The following is a 17,540-nucleotide window of genomic DNA, read 5'->3' on the forward strand; positions in this document are numbered from 1 at the left end:
TTAACGAAGCTCACTAGTATCCATGAAGACACAGGTTCGATCCCTGGCCTCACTCGGTGGGTTAAGGATCTGGTGTCACCATGAGCTGTGGTGTAGGTTGCCAGCTCACAGCAACACCAGATCTTTAACCCACTGAGCAAGGCCAAGGATCGAACCTGTATCCTCATGGATCCTAGTCGGATTCATTTCTGCTGCACTAGAGTGGCTGGCGTTCTGCTGAGGAGTGGCTTGCCTCTGCTTGGCCCCATGGGCCTCCACAGTGTTCAAAAACCACACAATTCCCATGAGAAAGAGTAATGCTGAGGTGGCAGGGAATTCAGTATTTCTGAGCAGCTACTCTGTGTTATTGGCAACACTGAACCAGCACGTCTGAGATACCAATCTCTTAGTCTGCTTTACATTCCTAGCAGCTGACCAATGGGCTGACACAGTAGGTATGCAATAAACACTGAAATAATGAGTAAGCACTTTTTGACTGCTACATCATCAAATTTAAAATCAATAAAATCAAGGGAGAGAAGTCCCTGTCGTGGCTCATCGGAAAGGAATCTGACCAGCATCTACGAGGATGCAGGTTTGATCCCCGGCCTCGCTCAGTGGGTTAAGGATCTGGCATTGCCATGAGCTGTGGTGTAGGTTGAAGACTTGGCTTGGATCCCGTGTTGCTGTGGCTGTGGTGTAGGCCGGCAGCTATAGCTGATTTGACCCCTAGCCTGGAAACCTCCATATGCCTCAGGTGCAGCCCTTAAAAAAAAAAAAAAAAAAAAGATGAAATCAAGGGAGCAAAAGATTTCCACTCAGAACCACTGCTATTGCCCATTTCAGGGTACTTAGCCTGATAACTAGAAAGAGAAGTCCACCACCATTAACCTATCCTACCATGCATTCCATATTCAAATGCACATGCTTTTTAAAACTTGGTTTTTAGCTACTGTTCTTTCTTTTAGGAAACAATCAAGAATGGACATACTAAATCAACTATAATGGAAAAAATAAAAATCATAAAATAAAAAAATTTAAATTTTTAAAAAACGGATACACTTGCAAATAAACATACTGGTTGACTGACTTTAAAGCATCCACATAGCTTCCCAAGTGGGAACTACTCTGTATGTCTAGAAAATAACCACATTGTTGTTCAGTCAGAAACCAAGGGGGGTGGAGACTTCACAAGCTACTGGCAGATCTTATTTAGAAACACGGTTAAAGCAGTTATAGAACTTTTATTTGCATGTTACAGCTCATAAGATTCTTAGGTGGAAAATGAAACAAGGCCTAAAAGGACAAAAAAATCAGGGAGTTCCCATTGTGGCTCAGCAGAGACAAATTGGACCAGCATCCATGAGGATGTAGGTTTGATCCTTGGCCTTGCTCAGTGGGTTAAGGATCCAGTGTTACCTTGAGCTGTGGTGTAGGTCACAGACGCAGCTTGGATCTGGCATTGCTGTGGCTCTGGTGTAGGCTGGCAGCTATAACTCCGATTCTTTTTTTTTTTTTGTCTTTTTGCCTTTTCTAGGGACACTCCCGAGGCACATGGAGGTTCCCAGGCTAGGGGTCGAATCGGAGCTGTAGCCACCAGCCTACACCAGAGCCACAGCAACTGGGGATCTGAGCCGCATCTGCGACCTACACCACAGCTCATGGTGACTATGCCACAACTGTGGCAATAGGGGATCCTTAACCCACTGAGCAAGACCAGGGATCGAACCCGCAACCTCATGGTTCCTAGTTGGATTCATTAACCACTGTGCCACAATGGGAACTCTATAACTGCAATTTGACCCCTTGCCTGGAAACTTCCATGCGTCGTGGGTGTGGCCCTAAAAAGCAAAAATAAATAAATAAAAAATAATAAAAGGACAAAAAATCAGCACAACCCAGCCGAATCCAGACTTGCAGACTCCTCCCTGTCAAACAGGCCCATGTAACAGATTGAGATCCCTAGAACAAAGACAGTGGAAATGACTCTGACTAGGAACCATGAGGTTGCAGGTTTGATTCCTAGGGTTAAGGATCCAGCGTTGCCATGAGCTGTGATGCAGGTTGCAGACGTGGCTTGGATCCCACGTTGCTGTGGCTGTGGCATAGTCTGGCAGCTGTAGCTTCCATTAGACCCCTAGCCTGGGAACCACCATGTGCCACAGGTACAGCCCTAAAAAGACAAAAGACAAAAAAAAAAAGACTTAGTTGCGATGATACAGAATTAATTACAGCAGTGTAAAAATAATGTTTTTACAAGTTACCGCAATAATAGAACTATTTTATTAAACACATAAATGCACTTATTTTGTACAAAACAGGGTAACACATCGTCCTTTATTCTGCCCCACGAAGTCACCACTCAAGAACCTTATGTTTAAAAAAAACACATTTGTGGCAGCAATTATTATGACAAGATGAAAGTGCAGTTCTAAAAGTAACAACACACAATCAAAGCGGGGAACAGAAACAGGCAGAAGTTATTGGGCCTCTTGGCTACCTCTGCTGACGGTCCTTAGTCCTGCTCATCTTCTCTCAACAGGAAACAATTTAGGAACACAAACTCCTGCGTATTATTTAAGTAACACCACCCAACTCTCTGGGATCCTCCCTCTTCCAATCCCATCTGACCTGATGCTGTAACTAAGTTGTAATATCTTTAAGAAAGTCTGCCCTCATTTATATCCCTTTGAGCTTCAAAAAACAGAAGAGGAGTAAGTTTCAAAAGGATGTCAGTTGAGACCTTTTATACAGGAAATTTACTTCCTAGAGTCAACTTGCCAAACATACGCACAGCTGGAGACAACAGATTGCGAAAATAGGTCCAGCTGGAAAATATCTCAGGTACCCGGTTAGATCCGGTTATTCTGCATCTGTGGATTTAAAATGATCATCATCCACAGTTGAATAGATGTGTCCCTCGTTGCTTAGAAAATCCACGGCTTGCCTAGAAGGAAAAAAACAAATGCTGAAGAAAGGAAACTGCCTTTTGGATATGGACGAATATGTAAACGTGACTATATGGACGAATATGTAAACGTGACTCATCTCCCTACTTGCTATCTTGGCTGAGAAGAGTTTGTAGCCATTTTGCTCACAAAAAGCTCTTGCACAGAAAAATGCCAGTAAAATTGCAAAACCAAGGTAATCCATGGAAGCAAAGGTTTTTAGGGCTACAATGGATTTTTCTCGCAAACTGTGTAAAGACAAGATAATAGGATCTCATTTCAATACCAGTCTAAGCAAACTGAAACCAGGATCTAAAGCTGTAGTTCAGCTTGCAGTAATATCTCCTAGTATAAACAGCTATTTAAAAAAAAATAGCTTCAGGAGTTCCCGTGGTGGTGCAGTGGTTAACGAATCCGACTAGGAACCATGAGGTTGCGGGTTCGGTCCCTGCCCTTGCTCAGTGGGTTAACGATCTGGCGTTGCCGTGAGCTGTGGTATAGGTTGCAGACGCGGCTCGGATCCCACGTTGCTGTGGCTCTGGCATAGGCCGGTGGCTACAGCTCCGATTGGACCCCTCGCCTGGGAACATCCATATGCCTCGGGAGCGGCCCAAGAAATAGCAAAAAGACAAAATAAATAAATAAATAAATAAAAATTTTTTAAAAAATTAAAAAAAAAAAAGCTTCAGAGTTCCTGTTGTGGTGCAGCAGAAATGAATCCGACTAGAAACCATGAGGTTGTGGGTTCGATCCCTGGCCTTGCTCAGTGGGTTAAGGATCTGGCGTTGCCGTGAGCTGTGGTGTGGGTCACAGACACGGCTGGGATCCCGCATTGCTGTGGCTCTGGCATAGGCCGGTGGCTGCAGCTCCGATTAGACCCCTAGCCTGGGAACCTCCACATGCCGCAGGTGCGGCTCTGAAAAGACAAAAAATAAAGAAAGAAATAAAAAATTAAACCACTCTGAGGTACCACCTTACACCAGCCAGAATGGCCATCATCAAAAAGTCTACAAACAATAAGTACTGGAAAGGGTGTAGAGAAAAAGGAACCCTAGTACACTGTTGGTGGGATTGTAAATTGGTGCAACCACTGTGGAAAGCAGTATGGAGATTCCTCAGAAAACTAAACATAGAACTACCATTTGATCCAGCAATCCCACTCCTGGGCATCTACCCAGAGAAAACCACGACTCGCAAAGACACATGTACTCCGATGTTCACTGCAGCACTATTTGCAACAGCCAAGACATGGAAACAACCTAAATGTCCATTGACAGAGGAGTGGATCAAGAAGATGTGGTACATATACACAACGGAATATTACTCAGCCATTAAAAAGAACGAAATACCAGCATTTTTTGCAACATGGATGGACCTAGAAACTATCACGCTAAGTGAAGTCAGCCATACAATGAGACACCAACATCAAATGCTTTCACTGACATGTGGAATCTGAAAAAAGGACAGACTGAACTTCTTTGCAGAACAGATGCTGACTCACAGACATTGAAAAACTTAAGGTCTCCAGAGGAGACAGTTTGGGGGGTGGGGGGATGTGCTTGGGCTGTGGGATGGAAATTCTGTGAAATCAGATTGTTATGATCATTATAAAACTACAGATGTGATAAATTCATTTGAGTAATAAAAAATAAAAAAAAAGAAATAAAAAATTTAAAAAAATATAAAAAATAGCTTCTCGGCCATCCACTGACCTTCTAATTTCCCTCTGGGATATAAAGTTGCGGGAAGGAAAGAAAAGGTATGACACCTTCAAATCCTTTTAAGACCCTCAAGATCAGCGTCAGTTAACACACTGAGTAACATTAACGATTTACAGAGCACCTACTGTGTGACAGCCATTTTGCACCTTATCATCACAGTAACTCTAAGAATTGTTAACCTCATTTATAGGACAGATAATGCAATTAGACCTGAGCATTCTTTTCCATTGAGAACTAGAATGTCAACTGATTCGTAGTAACAGCTATCATAAATACCATAGTACTTGGTTTGTTTGATTAGTTCATTGGACTTAGGAAGCTGCTTGTCTAACGGGTTATCAGGACAAGGATGCTGGAAAAATTGTTGAATTGCTTCAGGTCCAGATAGCATGATGTACATTCTCCACAGCGGGGCAGTAATGCCAATGTGACCACACACCTGAATTCATTCCTCCAGACTAAACTCCACAAGAGGTATCACGTCAATTTTTGCTCAAACTTATGTCCCCTGCACATCATGGGACTTAGTATTCATGGAATGAAAAAAATAAATGAGTGAAGTGATGGGTAGCATCATCTCTGTGAGTCCTTCTTCTAGTTTTCCTTGGCTGGGCAACTTCTCTTTTGTCCGTCAACAGGTTTTGTTTTTTGTTTTTTAACTCACTTCTCCTTGCCAGGAAACCCTGCTGAAGGGAAATGGGTACAATTCCAGAGCCCTAGCTCACACAAACCAAATACTCACTTGATCGAGGCTACACTCATGTGTTGGAGCTGGTTCTTGAGATCCTGAAAGTTCAGTCCTTCAGGCCGGGGACAAGCCTTAATTAAATTCAGCACCTAAAGATTCAAATCAGAAAGATTTTGGCAACTACTTTGAATTAGCTTCCCTGTGTAAACCAGAGTCCCTTTATAAGAAGGAGTACTTAGCCTTAGCACCAAGAAGGAAGTAACACATTTTATGATTTTCCGTGTCTTACTTTTTTTTTCCTGCTGACTTTTTATTTATTTATTTATTTTTTCCCTAGGGCCACTCCCATGGCACATGGAAGTTCCCAGGCTAGGGGTCTAATTAGAGCTATAGCCACCGGCCTATGCCAGAGCCACAGCAATGCCAGATCCGAGCCATGTCTGCGACCTACACCACAGCTCATGGCTGATCCTCAACCCACTGAGCGAGGCCAGGGATTGAACCTGCAACCTCGTGATTCCTAGTTAACCAGGGCGCCACAACAGGAACTCCCTGTGTCTTACATTTTTAAAGATACTCAGGTGTTTACCTGGTTCTGGGCCACAGTGAGGCCATTTGCTGGCATGAAGCTATTCCCACCAAAGCTCCCAACTTCACCCATTCCTGGATTGCTGACAGGTACTCTCCCTGCTAGGAGCTGGATTAAGAAATAAATTTACAATATTAGCAAATTTGCCAATTTAAACACGGTCCTTGCTTTTTCAAACAGCTTAATAAGTGCTTAACAATAAACAATTTAAGCAGAGTTTTCCCAATAACAATTGCTTACATTGGAAAGGATAGCTGTTATTTAATGAGTACTTCCAAGCGAGGTAACATCAGCCTCTGAAGAATATCATATCAGAGAGAAAGATACTTCTGGTTCCTCCTCTTCTTTGTGATGTGAGGGGAACCAGAGGAAAAACAGCACTGAGAAGAAGAAAATCACCTGGAGATTTTCTAGAGTGGTATCTATCTTTTTGTGGGGCCTGGGGGCACCTGTGGCATACGGAGGTTCCCAGCCTAGGGGTCTAATCGGAGCTACAGCTGCTGGCCTACACCACAGCCACAGCAACATCAGATCTGAGCCACGTCCGTGACCTACACCACGGCTCATGGCAACGCCGGATCCTTAACCCACTGAGTGAGGCCAGGGATCGAACCGCAACCTCATGGTCGAATTCCTTTCTGCTGCACCATGACAGGAAGTCCAAGTGGTGTCTGTCTTTGATGCTCAATGATGCAAGCATTTACTGTGTCAACTAGGCATGATGTATCACAGGGAGAGAAAAAGAGACATGGTTCTCCTCACTCTCTTCTTTTTTTTAACCACCAAACTTTAAAAAAAAAAAAAGACTCTAGTCACTGTTTTCATTTCCCAACACTGTTTGGATTCTCACCAAATACACCTTTGAAATCATTCTCACCAGTCACCAATGCCTTTTTTTTTCATCTTTTTGCCTTTTCTAGGGCCCGGAGCTGTAGCCACCAGCCTATGCCAGAGCCACAGCAACGCGGGATCCAAGCTGCGTCTGCAAACTACACCACAGCTCACGGCAACGCTGGATCCTTAACCCACTGAGCAAGGCCAGGGATCAAACCCGCAACCTCATGGTTCCTAGTCGGGTTCATTAACCACTGAGCCACGACAGGAACTCCTAGTCACCAATGCTTTTTAACCAACACACCCAGCAGCCCCTTTCAGTCCTGGTGACCCCTGACCTCTCCAAAGCAGACACTGTTGATCACACTCCGCTTGAAACATATCCCTCCGTAGGCTTCTTGATCCCATATTCTTCTCATTCTCCAGTTAATTCTCAAACTGTACCTCCTCAGCAGCCCTTCTCAGCCTTTGCTACCGACCTCCCAAAAGGCTGATCGCTCTCTCAGGATTTCATCCCAGTCCTCCTAGGCTACAAATTTTTGTTCCCAACCATTTGCTGAAGACCTCCATCCAGATAATTCACATACTTCCAAGAGTTCACTACTCTCCTCCCCAAATGTGCTCGCCCTGCTATATTCAATCTCAGTTAGTAAACCTGAACCCAGTCCTGCAGACCTCAGCCATCTAAGTCTCCATTTGGTCACCTTCCACAGTCTGTCAGACAACCTATTTTTATTTTTTTTTTGTCTTTTTAGGGCCACACCAATGGCATACGGAAGTTCCCAGACTAGGGGTCGAGTTGTGGAGCCAGAGCCACACCAGATCTGAATCACATCCGCAATCTACACTGCAGCTTGCAGCAATGCCAGATCCTTAACCCACTGAGCAATGTCAGGGATCGAATCCACATCCTCATGGATACTCGTTGGGTTCTGAACTCACTGAGCCACAATAGGAACTCCACCACAGCCTAGTAACACAACCTTCAGCATAGCTCAAGTCTAGCCTCATCACCCCTGGTCTCCGGACTAGTCCCAGGGGCTAATCTCTCCTATTCCAATCAACCCTCCTCATTGCTACCAAGTAATAACTTCTGGTCATGTCTCTTCTCTACCTAAAAGCTTTCAGCTGGCTCCCCCTGCCTGTGAAAATAATGTATAACTCCTGGACATTCAAGACCCACTACAACGAGACATCGAAATCTGCATTTTAATCTTGACCACCCTTTTCAATGCACGGACTGCGTGCCATTCACAGATGCTGCTGGATCTGAGCCATGTCTGCGACCTACACCACAGCTCATAGCAATGCTGGATCTTTTAACCCATTGAGCGAGGCCAGGGATCGAACCTGCATCCTCATGGATACTAGTCAGATTCTTAACCTGCTGAGCCACAACAGAAACTACCCCAAGGGCTTAGAATAATGATTGGCATATACTAGGCCCAATAAAGTGAATGCGTTTATCTCCATATCCCTAGTACATAGCAACGTGCTTGGCACAGACTAGGACGCAACAGCTCATCACTTCTCTAGTCCCTCCTACTGTAGCCAGAATCATTTAAGGGCACCCTAATAGGAGAATCAACAAATCCTTTGTGTGTTCATGGATGGACTTGCCAAACTGAGTTCATATGACAGAAAATAATGTTGAGAAATTTCAATAGGAACCAAGAAATATAGTTTCAGGAACAAAATAATGGTGCATAAAATTTCTTGTTTAGCCAATAGATTGGAAGGAAAGCAGCAAAATGCTGTCTTAATTGGGGTTTTTCTCTGAATATGGACCAACAACCCTGAAGCTAAGAGCTCAGCCTGTAACTGTGTCTACACCTGAAGGCCGTCTTGGCCTCAGTCTTCCAAGCCAGTGGGTCAGGGGAATGTGGAATTTTGAGAGGCACATGAGTGTTTCGTATGGAATAAAATAATATGGTAAAGCTTATGAAGAAGAATTTTGAGGAATGAATGACGCTTTTCTTCTGGCTCAATCTTCAAAATGTCAAGGACATCAAAGCTAGAGCACAGAGTGGTCCATGGTCTTCTGGGGAAGAGAAAAAAATGAAGAGAGTGAAGCGGCTCACCTGGCTGTTAGACTTGTTCAGCAGCATGTGTGCATTGACTACTTCTAGAATATGTGTGGTGAATTCATTCATATCCTCCAGGGGCATGATCTTAAAAGCGACCAGGCTTTTCTTGTTCTATGAAAATAAAGAGAAAAATGTGAACGAAGGATGAGCACATGCTAGCCAAACATCGTGGCTCTATTCTTGGTTGTAACATTTTACTAAATGAGGAAAACATGTTACATACTGAAAAATTGTACGTCAAAGTTAATTCAAGTATGGTCAATTAAATATAGTAAAAAGCAAAAAACAAAGCTAGCTCAGAGATGTCCAATGACTTACACAAGGTTATACAACCACAGTCTAGTCTCTAGTCCAGTGTCTATTCTTCTGTACCTAATGAATCCTACCAGTGGCAACTGCAGGCTAAGATCTTGTTCTTCCTCTATCTTTCTGTTAGTGTTATATTGAGGGAAACTGTTATTTCGTTTTGAAGAAAAAAATTATGAAATAACTCCAACATAACTCCCACTGAACATGGAGTTTATTTAAGTATCCCAAACTTAAAGCATGACTCCAGAAATTGCTTCATGCAAATACATTTTAAACTGTCATTTTTGCCCCCGACTTTACCTGAAAAGATCTCAGATGACCAGCTACTTTCACATATGTTTCTGGAGGAACCACAGTGTTTTCACCACTGGCATCCTAGCAGAAAACACACAAACATATCACTAAGGTTTTAATGATGTTGGTGCAAGCCTCTTTAAAATTTCTAGGTTATGTACAGAAAGAGAAAGTTACAAAGTAAGGGTTAAAGGACCCTAATGTAGCACGAACTAATTTGCCTTAGAATTTAATTTTTAAAATAACATTAGGAATTAGAATAAAAATATCTCGGGAGTTCCTGTCGTGGCACAGCACGACAGGAACCATGAGGTTGTGGGTTTGATCCCTGGCCTCACTAGGTGGGTTAAGGATCTGGCATTGCCGCGAGCTGTGGTACAGGTCACAGATTCGGCTCAGATCCCGTGTTGCTGTGGCTGTGGTGCAGGCTGGCAGCCGTAGCCCTGATTTGACCCCTAGCCTGGGAACTTTCATATGCTGTGGGTGCAGCCCTGAAAAAAAAAAAGCAGGGGGAAAAAAAAAAACCCTCTAAAGGAATTTCCAGTTCCAAGTTCTATGTTATGCACATCATTAAAAAAAAGAAACAGCACTCCCATTCTGTGCTCTCAGGCACACAACTTTTTTTTCCTTTTTTGGCCTACTTGTGGCATATGGAGTTCCTGGGCCAGGGATCAGATCCAAGCTGCAGTTGTGACCTACGCTGTAGCTGCAGCAGTGCTGGATCTTTCAACCCACTGTGCCAGGGTTGGGGGTCAAACCTGTCCTGGCGCTGCAGAGATGCTGCCAATTCCACTGTGCCACAGTGGGCACTCCAGGCACACAACTTTCTGGTGGATATATTTATTGGCATAGCAATTCTGCTTTTAAAAATTAAGAAAATAATTAAGAACATGCATTAAGATTTAGCTTTAAGAATATTTAACACAGGAGTTCCCATCGTGGCGCAGTGGTTAACGAATCCGACTAGGAACCATGAGGTTGCGGGTTCGGTCCCTGCCCTTGCTCAGTGGGTTAACGATCCGGCGTTGTCGTGAGCTGTGGTGTAGGTTGCAGATGCGGCTCGGATCCCGTGTTGCTGTGGCTCTGGCGTAGGCCAGTGGCTGCAGCTCCGATTAGACCCCTAGCCTGGGAACCTCCATATGCCGCGGGAGCGGCCCAAGAAATAGCAAAAACAACAACAAAAAGAATATTTAACACAGCATAGTTTTTTTTTTTTTTTGGAGGGGGGCCACGGCCATGCTATGCAAATTCTCAGGCCAGGGATCAATTCTGTGCCACAGCAGCAACCCAAGCTACAGCAGTGACAACCCCAGGGAACTCCATACAGTGACAATCCACGCACCACCAGGGAACTCCATACAGCATAGTTTTGAATACTAAAACATTCAAACAGCCTAAATATCCAACAAAAGGTGCACATTCATATAATGGGATACTTTATACAGCTGCAAATGCTAATGAAGAATTCTATTTATTATCTGTGAAGAACAGTTGTGACTCATGGAAAAAAGCTTATTGCCCATGTGGAGGAATATATTCTCATTCTGGTGCAGAATCAGGACTCCAATAATAACTAACTGTTGAATAAATTCTCCTGTATTTTTCTGGGGTACAAAAAAATAAAGAAAGCATAACTATCAAGTTAATTCTTCACAGATGCTTGTGGTTTTTGAAGTGAAAATAGCTTACAAAGTACTTATCCAAATTGTCTACAATGAATTTATTTTAAAAACAACATCAAAAACCAAAAGCAGCCTTCTTTCCAATTGGAAAATAAAAAGGGTAAAAAGAAAAACAAAAAAAATGGGTAAAAAGCATATAGTTTCTTTCAGTCTATTTTTATGCAGATACTCACACACATGCTTCTTTGTAAAAATGAGGCCACCCAATGGATACTATCTTTTTTTTTTTCTTTGGTCTTTTTTGCCATTTCTTGGGCCGCTCCCACGGCATATGGAGGTTCCCAGGTTAGGGGTCGAATTGGAGCTGTAGCCACCGGCCTACGCCAGAGCCACAGCAACGCGGGATCCGAGCAGCGTCTGCAACCTACACCACAGCTCATGGCAACGCCGGATCGTTAACCCACTGAGCAAGGCCAGGGACCGAACCTGCAACCTCATGGTTCCTAGTCGGATTTGTTAACCACTGCGCCACGACGGGAACTCCGGATACTATCTTTTACATGCTCTTCTCCTCTCCCCAATTTATGTAAAACACTTCTTTGTGGTGATACATACATTTCTATATCATCTGCGGTATTTTACAAGTATACCTCGGCTTGATTTATAATCTATTGGTAACACTGAGATTCCTTTGAGTGTTCCATTATTATAAATAATGTGATCATCAACAATCTTACAACCAAATCTTTGCATGTGTCTTTAATTATTTCCTTAATGTAAACTTCTAGCTGTGGAGTGCTGGTTCAACATTTCTGTGATGGATGATTTTGATCATTGGTTGATTTATGAGAAAGGTTATACTCATAACATCGACGAAGGATGGTATCCACTTCCACAGATAAACACTGACAAATCACCCGACAAATTAAGTGCCTGTTGGGGTTCCCTTATGGCTCAGGGGGTTAGGATTGTGTTGTCACTGCTGTGACTCTGGTCACAGCAATGGCATGGATTCGATCCCTGGCCTGGGAACTTCCACCTGACATGGGCAAAAAACAAAACAAAACAAATTAAGTGCCTATTGCTCTCAACAGAAGTGGACATTGCCATTTTTTCTTTTCTTTTGCCGATTTAATAAGTTTAAAATGGTATCGATGTTTATTAAACCTACTTTTCTTATTGTTGTTGCAATCTGTATCTCATCTATTATAAATATTTGTGCATTTCTTTGCCCATTTTCCCAAGGTGCAATAGCTTTTTTCTTTTTTCTTTTGGCCACGGCAGGTGCAAGTTCCTGCCCCAGGGATCAAACCCATGCCACAGCAGCAACCAGAGCAGCTGCAGTGATACGGCAGATTCTTAACCCACTGGGCCACAAAAGAACTCTGCTTTTCTCTTTGTAAGAATATTCATTAATTAAAAATTTTAAATGTTTGTAATACGTTGCAAAAAAATTTCCCTCTCATTTAAACAGTATTTACTGGGGCCCACTATGTACTGATACTGATCTAGGGGCTGGGTGTACAGTGCCAACATAAAAACCCTTATTCTCTGAGTCTATGTTTTAGTGTGTCCTGTCACTTGCCCTTTGTTTATTCTATTTTGGGAAGTTTAAAACATTTAAAATTTTTATGAAATCAAATGTATTAGTCTTTCATTTTAGGGTTTCTGCCTTTGATATCTTGTTTTTGTTTTATTTTTATGAGGACCACTGTTAAAAAGTGAGACTAGGAGTTCTTGTTGTGGTGTAGCCAAAACAAATCTGACTAGGAACCAGGAGGTTGCAGGTTCGATCCCTGGCCTTGCTCAGTGGGTTAAGGATCTGGCGTTGCTATGAGCTGTGGTGTAGGTCGCAGATGCAGCTCAGATCCTGTGTTGCTGTGGCTGTGGCTGGCAGCTGTACCTCTGGTTGGACCCCTAGCCTGGGAACCTCCATATGCCGTGGGTATGGCCCTGAAAAGCAAAAAAAAAAAAAAAAAAAGTGATACTAAAAAAGTTCAACATCTCCAAAGTCCCAAAGTAACCCCACCCTGATTCAAACACAACTGCTTACATCTGTGTCAACCCACTGGCGGACATCCATGGGTGCAGCTGTCATGTCATCTATTTTGTAAACAATGTTGGTTGCAGCCTTCTCTGCATGTCTGATTATCCCCACAATAGTCACCTAGACAAGAAGAAAAATAAGTTTGGTTTTCTTAGAAACCAAAGCAACATGAATCTATTTTTAAATGAAGTAAGTTTTATTTCATTCTTCATATGATTAAGTGACTCTTCCACAAATTATTTTACATACCTGTGAAATCTCAACATTCCCAATTTTGAACACTTCATCAACCAGAGTAGCAGAAAGCAGCTGAGATATGGTACAGGGTACAATGTGCTGAGCTCGGGCTCTCTGAAAAAAGTATGCATAAATTCAATTAAGAAAATAATAGCTACTGTCCCTTAGCACCTCCTATGTGCCCAGCACTTTACGGATATTGTAACACTAATCTTCAAAATAAACCTCATTGTCCCTACTTCACAGAGAAGAAAACCAATATATAGTTTTCCAACGCCACATTCTAAATTTCAAAACCAGGTCTGTCTGACTCCAAAGCTCCTGATGACTGGATAAGTTTGTGCTATACTAGGGATCACCAAAATGAGTCAGCCAGAGTGTGGACAGCATAAGGAACATGACCTGCTTCTGGAACAGACTCTGAAAAGGCAACTCCAGCTTTAGGATGAAGGCAAGCTTGAGCTGGCTTTTCATCACTGATGAGAAGAGATAGTATTTGGAAGGAATTTGGGAAATGGCCAGCAAAGACAGAACTCTGAAGCTCTTCTAAGTTAAAGTATAACAAAAAGTTGGAGGTATATAGCTTTAGGTAGATGTTCTGACAATCCCATGTGAGTATGAGGAAAATGGGATAAGGGCCTGGCCACACGGGACATCTTAAAGGAAAGGGACAGGATGTGACGGGCAGAAGAGGACACCTAAATCACATCCAGAAGCAGCCTAACCATGTATACTCTTATGTTTGTCTCCCACTGGCCAGGGTTTGTTTGGGGGAAATAAAGATGAGTAAAATGGAACAGGATTTGCCCTCAACACATGCTACAAATGTAAATAACAAGCCTGATCTTGAAACACTATAGAATGTGGGATCTTGGAAAAATTTATTGGCAATTTCAAGAAGAGGGAGAATTTAGGCTGGACCCTGAAGCACGAAAATTTTGACTGTGAAAAAATAGTGAGTGAAGAATATGCATTACAGGAGTTCCCGTTATGGCTCAGTGGTTAATGAATCTGACTAGCATCCATGAGGACGCAGGTTCAATCTCTGGCCTTGCTCAGTGGGCTAACTGCTGAAGCATAATTTTGAACGGTGAATATTGCCAGGATGGTAGAAAGTAAGCCCAGTCAACTACCAGCACACATGTCACAAAAGGTGGCAGCCAGCTGGTGGGCTGAGATTATGGCTCGACCACTCAGGAGCAGTGTGCTCTTGATCACATTTCTTTTTTTCTTTGTTTTTTTTTTTTTGCTTTGCTTTTTAGGGCCGTACCCACGGCATATGGAGGTTCCCAGGCTAGGGGTCAAGTCGGAGCTATAGCCAATGGCCTACACCACAGCTCACAGCAACATCAGATCCTTAACCCACTGAGCGAGGCCAGGGATCGAACCTGCATCCTCATGGATCCTAGTTGGATTCATTTCTGCAGCGCCAGAATGGGAACTACCCCTGGGGCCATTTATTGAAAGCAACTCTGGGGCAGGCATAACTATATGTAATGTTATTAGTCTCACAACAACCTTGTAAGAGATGTATCATTAATCCCATTTAGTGGGTGCAAAACTGATTCCCAGTTTTGTAATTGTCCAATAATACCCTGCAAGCAGTGTCAGAGCAATAGTGGAACATAGATCTACCAGACTCCAAAGACCAGGCTCTTTCCACCTCATCAGATGACCTCATTACATTTCATTTAAAAATGACTTCCAGTATGTGAAGAATGTAAAATAGGCTACACATACAAGTTCGGTTTTTCCCACAAGACTACTTCATTAGTTATATTGGTAACTTTCAAAATAAAGCCAAGGAAACAATGTATGCAAAATTAGGAGACGTTTGATTTTTCAAACTTACAAGCACGTCCAGTTTACCACCCTTCCTTCCCCGCCTAAGTTTTCTCACAGATGCGTTAGGAGTTTCAGCAGAGGTTAAAATAAAAAGAAATGCGCTTGCAACCTACAGATTTCTTTTCAGCCTGGGAAGGTGTCGGTGATCCAAAGCCCCCAGGGGACTGTGTGTAGCCGCCGGCTCCCCCAAAGGAGGAGCTGCTATAGCTTTCAAATCCACCTGGTTTTAAACAACAGCAGTATTAATACCTGTGCCACTCTCCAAGCCTCTGAAAAATCCACAAGTCCCCCCAGACTTCACCCCAACCACTCCCAGAGTCTCCCTAACCTTCCCACCACCTTCCCTACGACCCGCACGTCCCCATCACCGGCCCCCGCCCGGCCCCTGCCGCCACACGCCTTCCCGGGGCCCCCCCTTGCTAAATCCTTCTTGAGATTCTCATCAGGCGCCCCACTCATCATTACTATTCCACATCTTGGTCACTATTCCCTCAGTGTAGAGCTCCAGAAGGTTCCGGTCCAGTGGGTTAGCCGAACCCCCTCAGGACTCCGCTGTTGCAGCTGCGCTGTATCTACTTTTCGCTGGAGCCACAAACTCCTTCCCGCGAAGGACGGAGCCAATCAGAGTCCAGAGCGTTTCTCCCCTCAGCCAATCAATGCTCAAGAATCCCACGCCTTTTCCCGCCTTCCCGCGCCGAGCTCCGGAGAATGCGCACTTCGCTCCGGGAAGATCCGAAGCCTCTGCAGCCATCGTTACTTAGGGCAAAATAGGTTGCGGCTGCGGAAGGGAGAGCTAAGAGATGCAAAGATAGGCCAGTGTCTCAAGAAAATAACCAATCAAGGAGTTCACTTGTGGCCCAGCGGGTTAAGGATCCGGAGATGGCTTGAGTCGTATCCCTCTCCCGAGATGCTGTGGGCGGTTGCCCAAAAAGTAAAAGATGAGAACCAATCTGGATGATACTTCCACATCTCAGGCCGTTTAATCCCACCCCCGGCAACTGACTGACACTTTACATCACTTCCTTTGTTCGGTGTCTTGTTTCGTCCAAAACCTTACCAATCAAGTGATGCCTCCTAAAGCGTTATAGTAGTAGGACTTGCCATTAGCACAATATATACACATACGGGGAGCTCAATGTAGTAACTTCATTGCACCTCGTGGGGTTGCGTATTCTTTTCCATAAAGAGCCAGGTTCAGTTCTGGTATTGCCATCCCGTCGTCCTGATTCTCCGCAGAGAAGCTGTGAGAAGCCTACAGTCTTTTTCCCAGAATGGCAAAAGATCTGACGATGACATCCCCCCAACCTTTCTGTCCCCACCCCAGTCTAGTCCGGATCCGTATCCTCGGTTGCTTCAACTATTCTTCATGTAATACGGTTGTGTCCCTCCTATGTTTTTCTTTTCTTTTTTGTGGTCTTTTGTCCTTTTAGGGCCGCACCCGCGGCATGTGGAGGTTCCCAGGCTAGGGGGTCTAATCAGAGCGTCTGCAGCCTACACCACAGCTCACAGCAACGCCTGATCCTTAACCCACTGAGCAAGGCCAGGGATCGAACCCGCAACCTCATGGCTCCTAGTCGGATTTGTTTCTGCTGCTCCAGGACGGGAACTCCGTGTCCCTCCTATGGAGAGTGGAACATGTCTGTCAGTTCTTTGCTCTAAATACTACTACACTGTTAGGAACACCTCCTCATTTATTAATTTAAAAATATTTATTGATATCTCTTGTTCCAAGCTTTGTGCTGGCCACTGGGATTCAGTGGCAAATAACGAAGACATGGTCCCTGGGTTTCTGGGCCATTGCATTTCCTTTTGCTAAAACTGCAGACACTCTCTTCTCTCTCTCTGTCTTTTTTTTTTTTTTTTTGTCTTTTGTCTTTTTAGGGCCGCACCTGTGGCATATGGATGTTCCCAGGCTAAAGGTCCAATTGGAGCTGTGGCTGCTGGCCTACACACCACAGCCACGGCAATGCCAGATCCGAGCCACGTCTGTGACCTACACCACAGCTCATGGCAACGCCAGATCCTTAACCCACTGAGTGAGGCCAGGGATCAAACCGAAACCTCATAGTTCCCAGTTGGATTCCCTTTCTGCTGTGCCACGAAGGGAACTCCATGCAGGTATTGTCTTAAACATTTTACATTTTCTAACACAATCCTATGAGGTAGGTAAGTACTGCTGTTGTCCCTGCTGAGGAAACTAAGGCTAAGTTGGGGGAGTCTTCATAAACCCAGGAAGTCTGATTCCATCAACCAATGTAATTACCATGCCTTCCTGAACATCCTAGAACAGTGTCACAAACTCAGAAGACTACTGGGGGAGTTCCCATCGTGGCACAGTGG

General features: G+C 43.9%; 1 protein-coding gene across 1 annotated transcript; it reads right to left on the reverse strand.

Moving 5' to 3' along the window:
* Positions 1-2,239: 2,239 nt before the first annotated feature.
* On the reverse strand, positions 2,240-15,969 carry RPA2 (replication protein A2). Its single transcript, XM_047792850.1, has 9 exons — positions 15,666-15,969; positions 15,314-15,420; positions 13,368-13,469; positions 13,125-13,238; positions 9,456-9,530; positions 8,841-8,957; positions 5,926-6,033; positions 5,391-5,485; positions 2,240-2,926 (listed from the first exon to the last, which is right to left on the reverse strand). The coding sequence occupies exons 1-9, from the start codon at positions 15,673-15,675 to the stop codon at positions 2,842-2,844; spliced, it is 813 nt and encodes a 270-aa protein (XP_047648806.1). The 5' UTR covers positions 15,676-15,969; the 3' UTR covers positions 2,240-2,841.
* Between the last annotated feature and the right edge of the window lie 1,571 nt (positions 15,970-17,540).

Source organism: Phacochoerus africanus, chromosome 8, assembly GCF_016906955.1.
Source record: "Phacochoerus africanus isolate WHEZ1 chromosome 8, ROS_Pafr_v1, whole genome shotgun sequence".
Lineage (NCBI taxonomy): Eukaryota > Metazoa > Chordata > Mammalia > Artiodactyla > Suidae > Phacochoerus > Phacochoerus africanus.

Coding starts and splice junctions, on each gene's coding strand:
- RPA2 (XM_047792850.1), bottom strand. Junction 13,470..15,313: donor CCCAGGCTGAAAAGAAATCT/GTAGGTTGCAAG, acceptor TACTTTTTTCAG/AGAGCCCGAGCTCAGCACAT. Junction 9,531..13,124: donor GCCAGTGGGTTGACACAGAT/GTAAGCAGTTGT, acceptor GTTTTCTGCTAG/GATGCCAGTGGTGAAAACAC.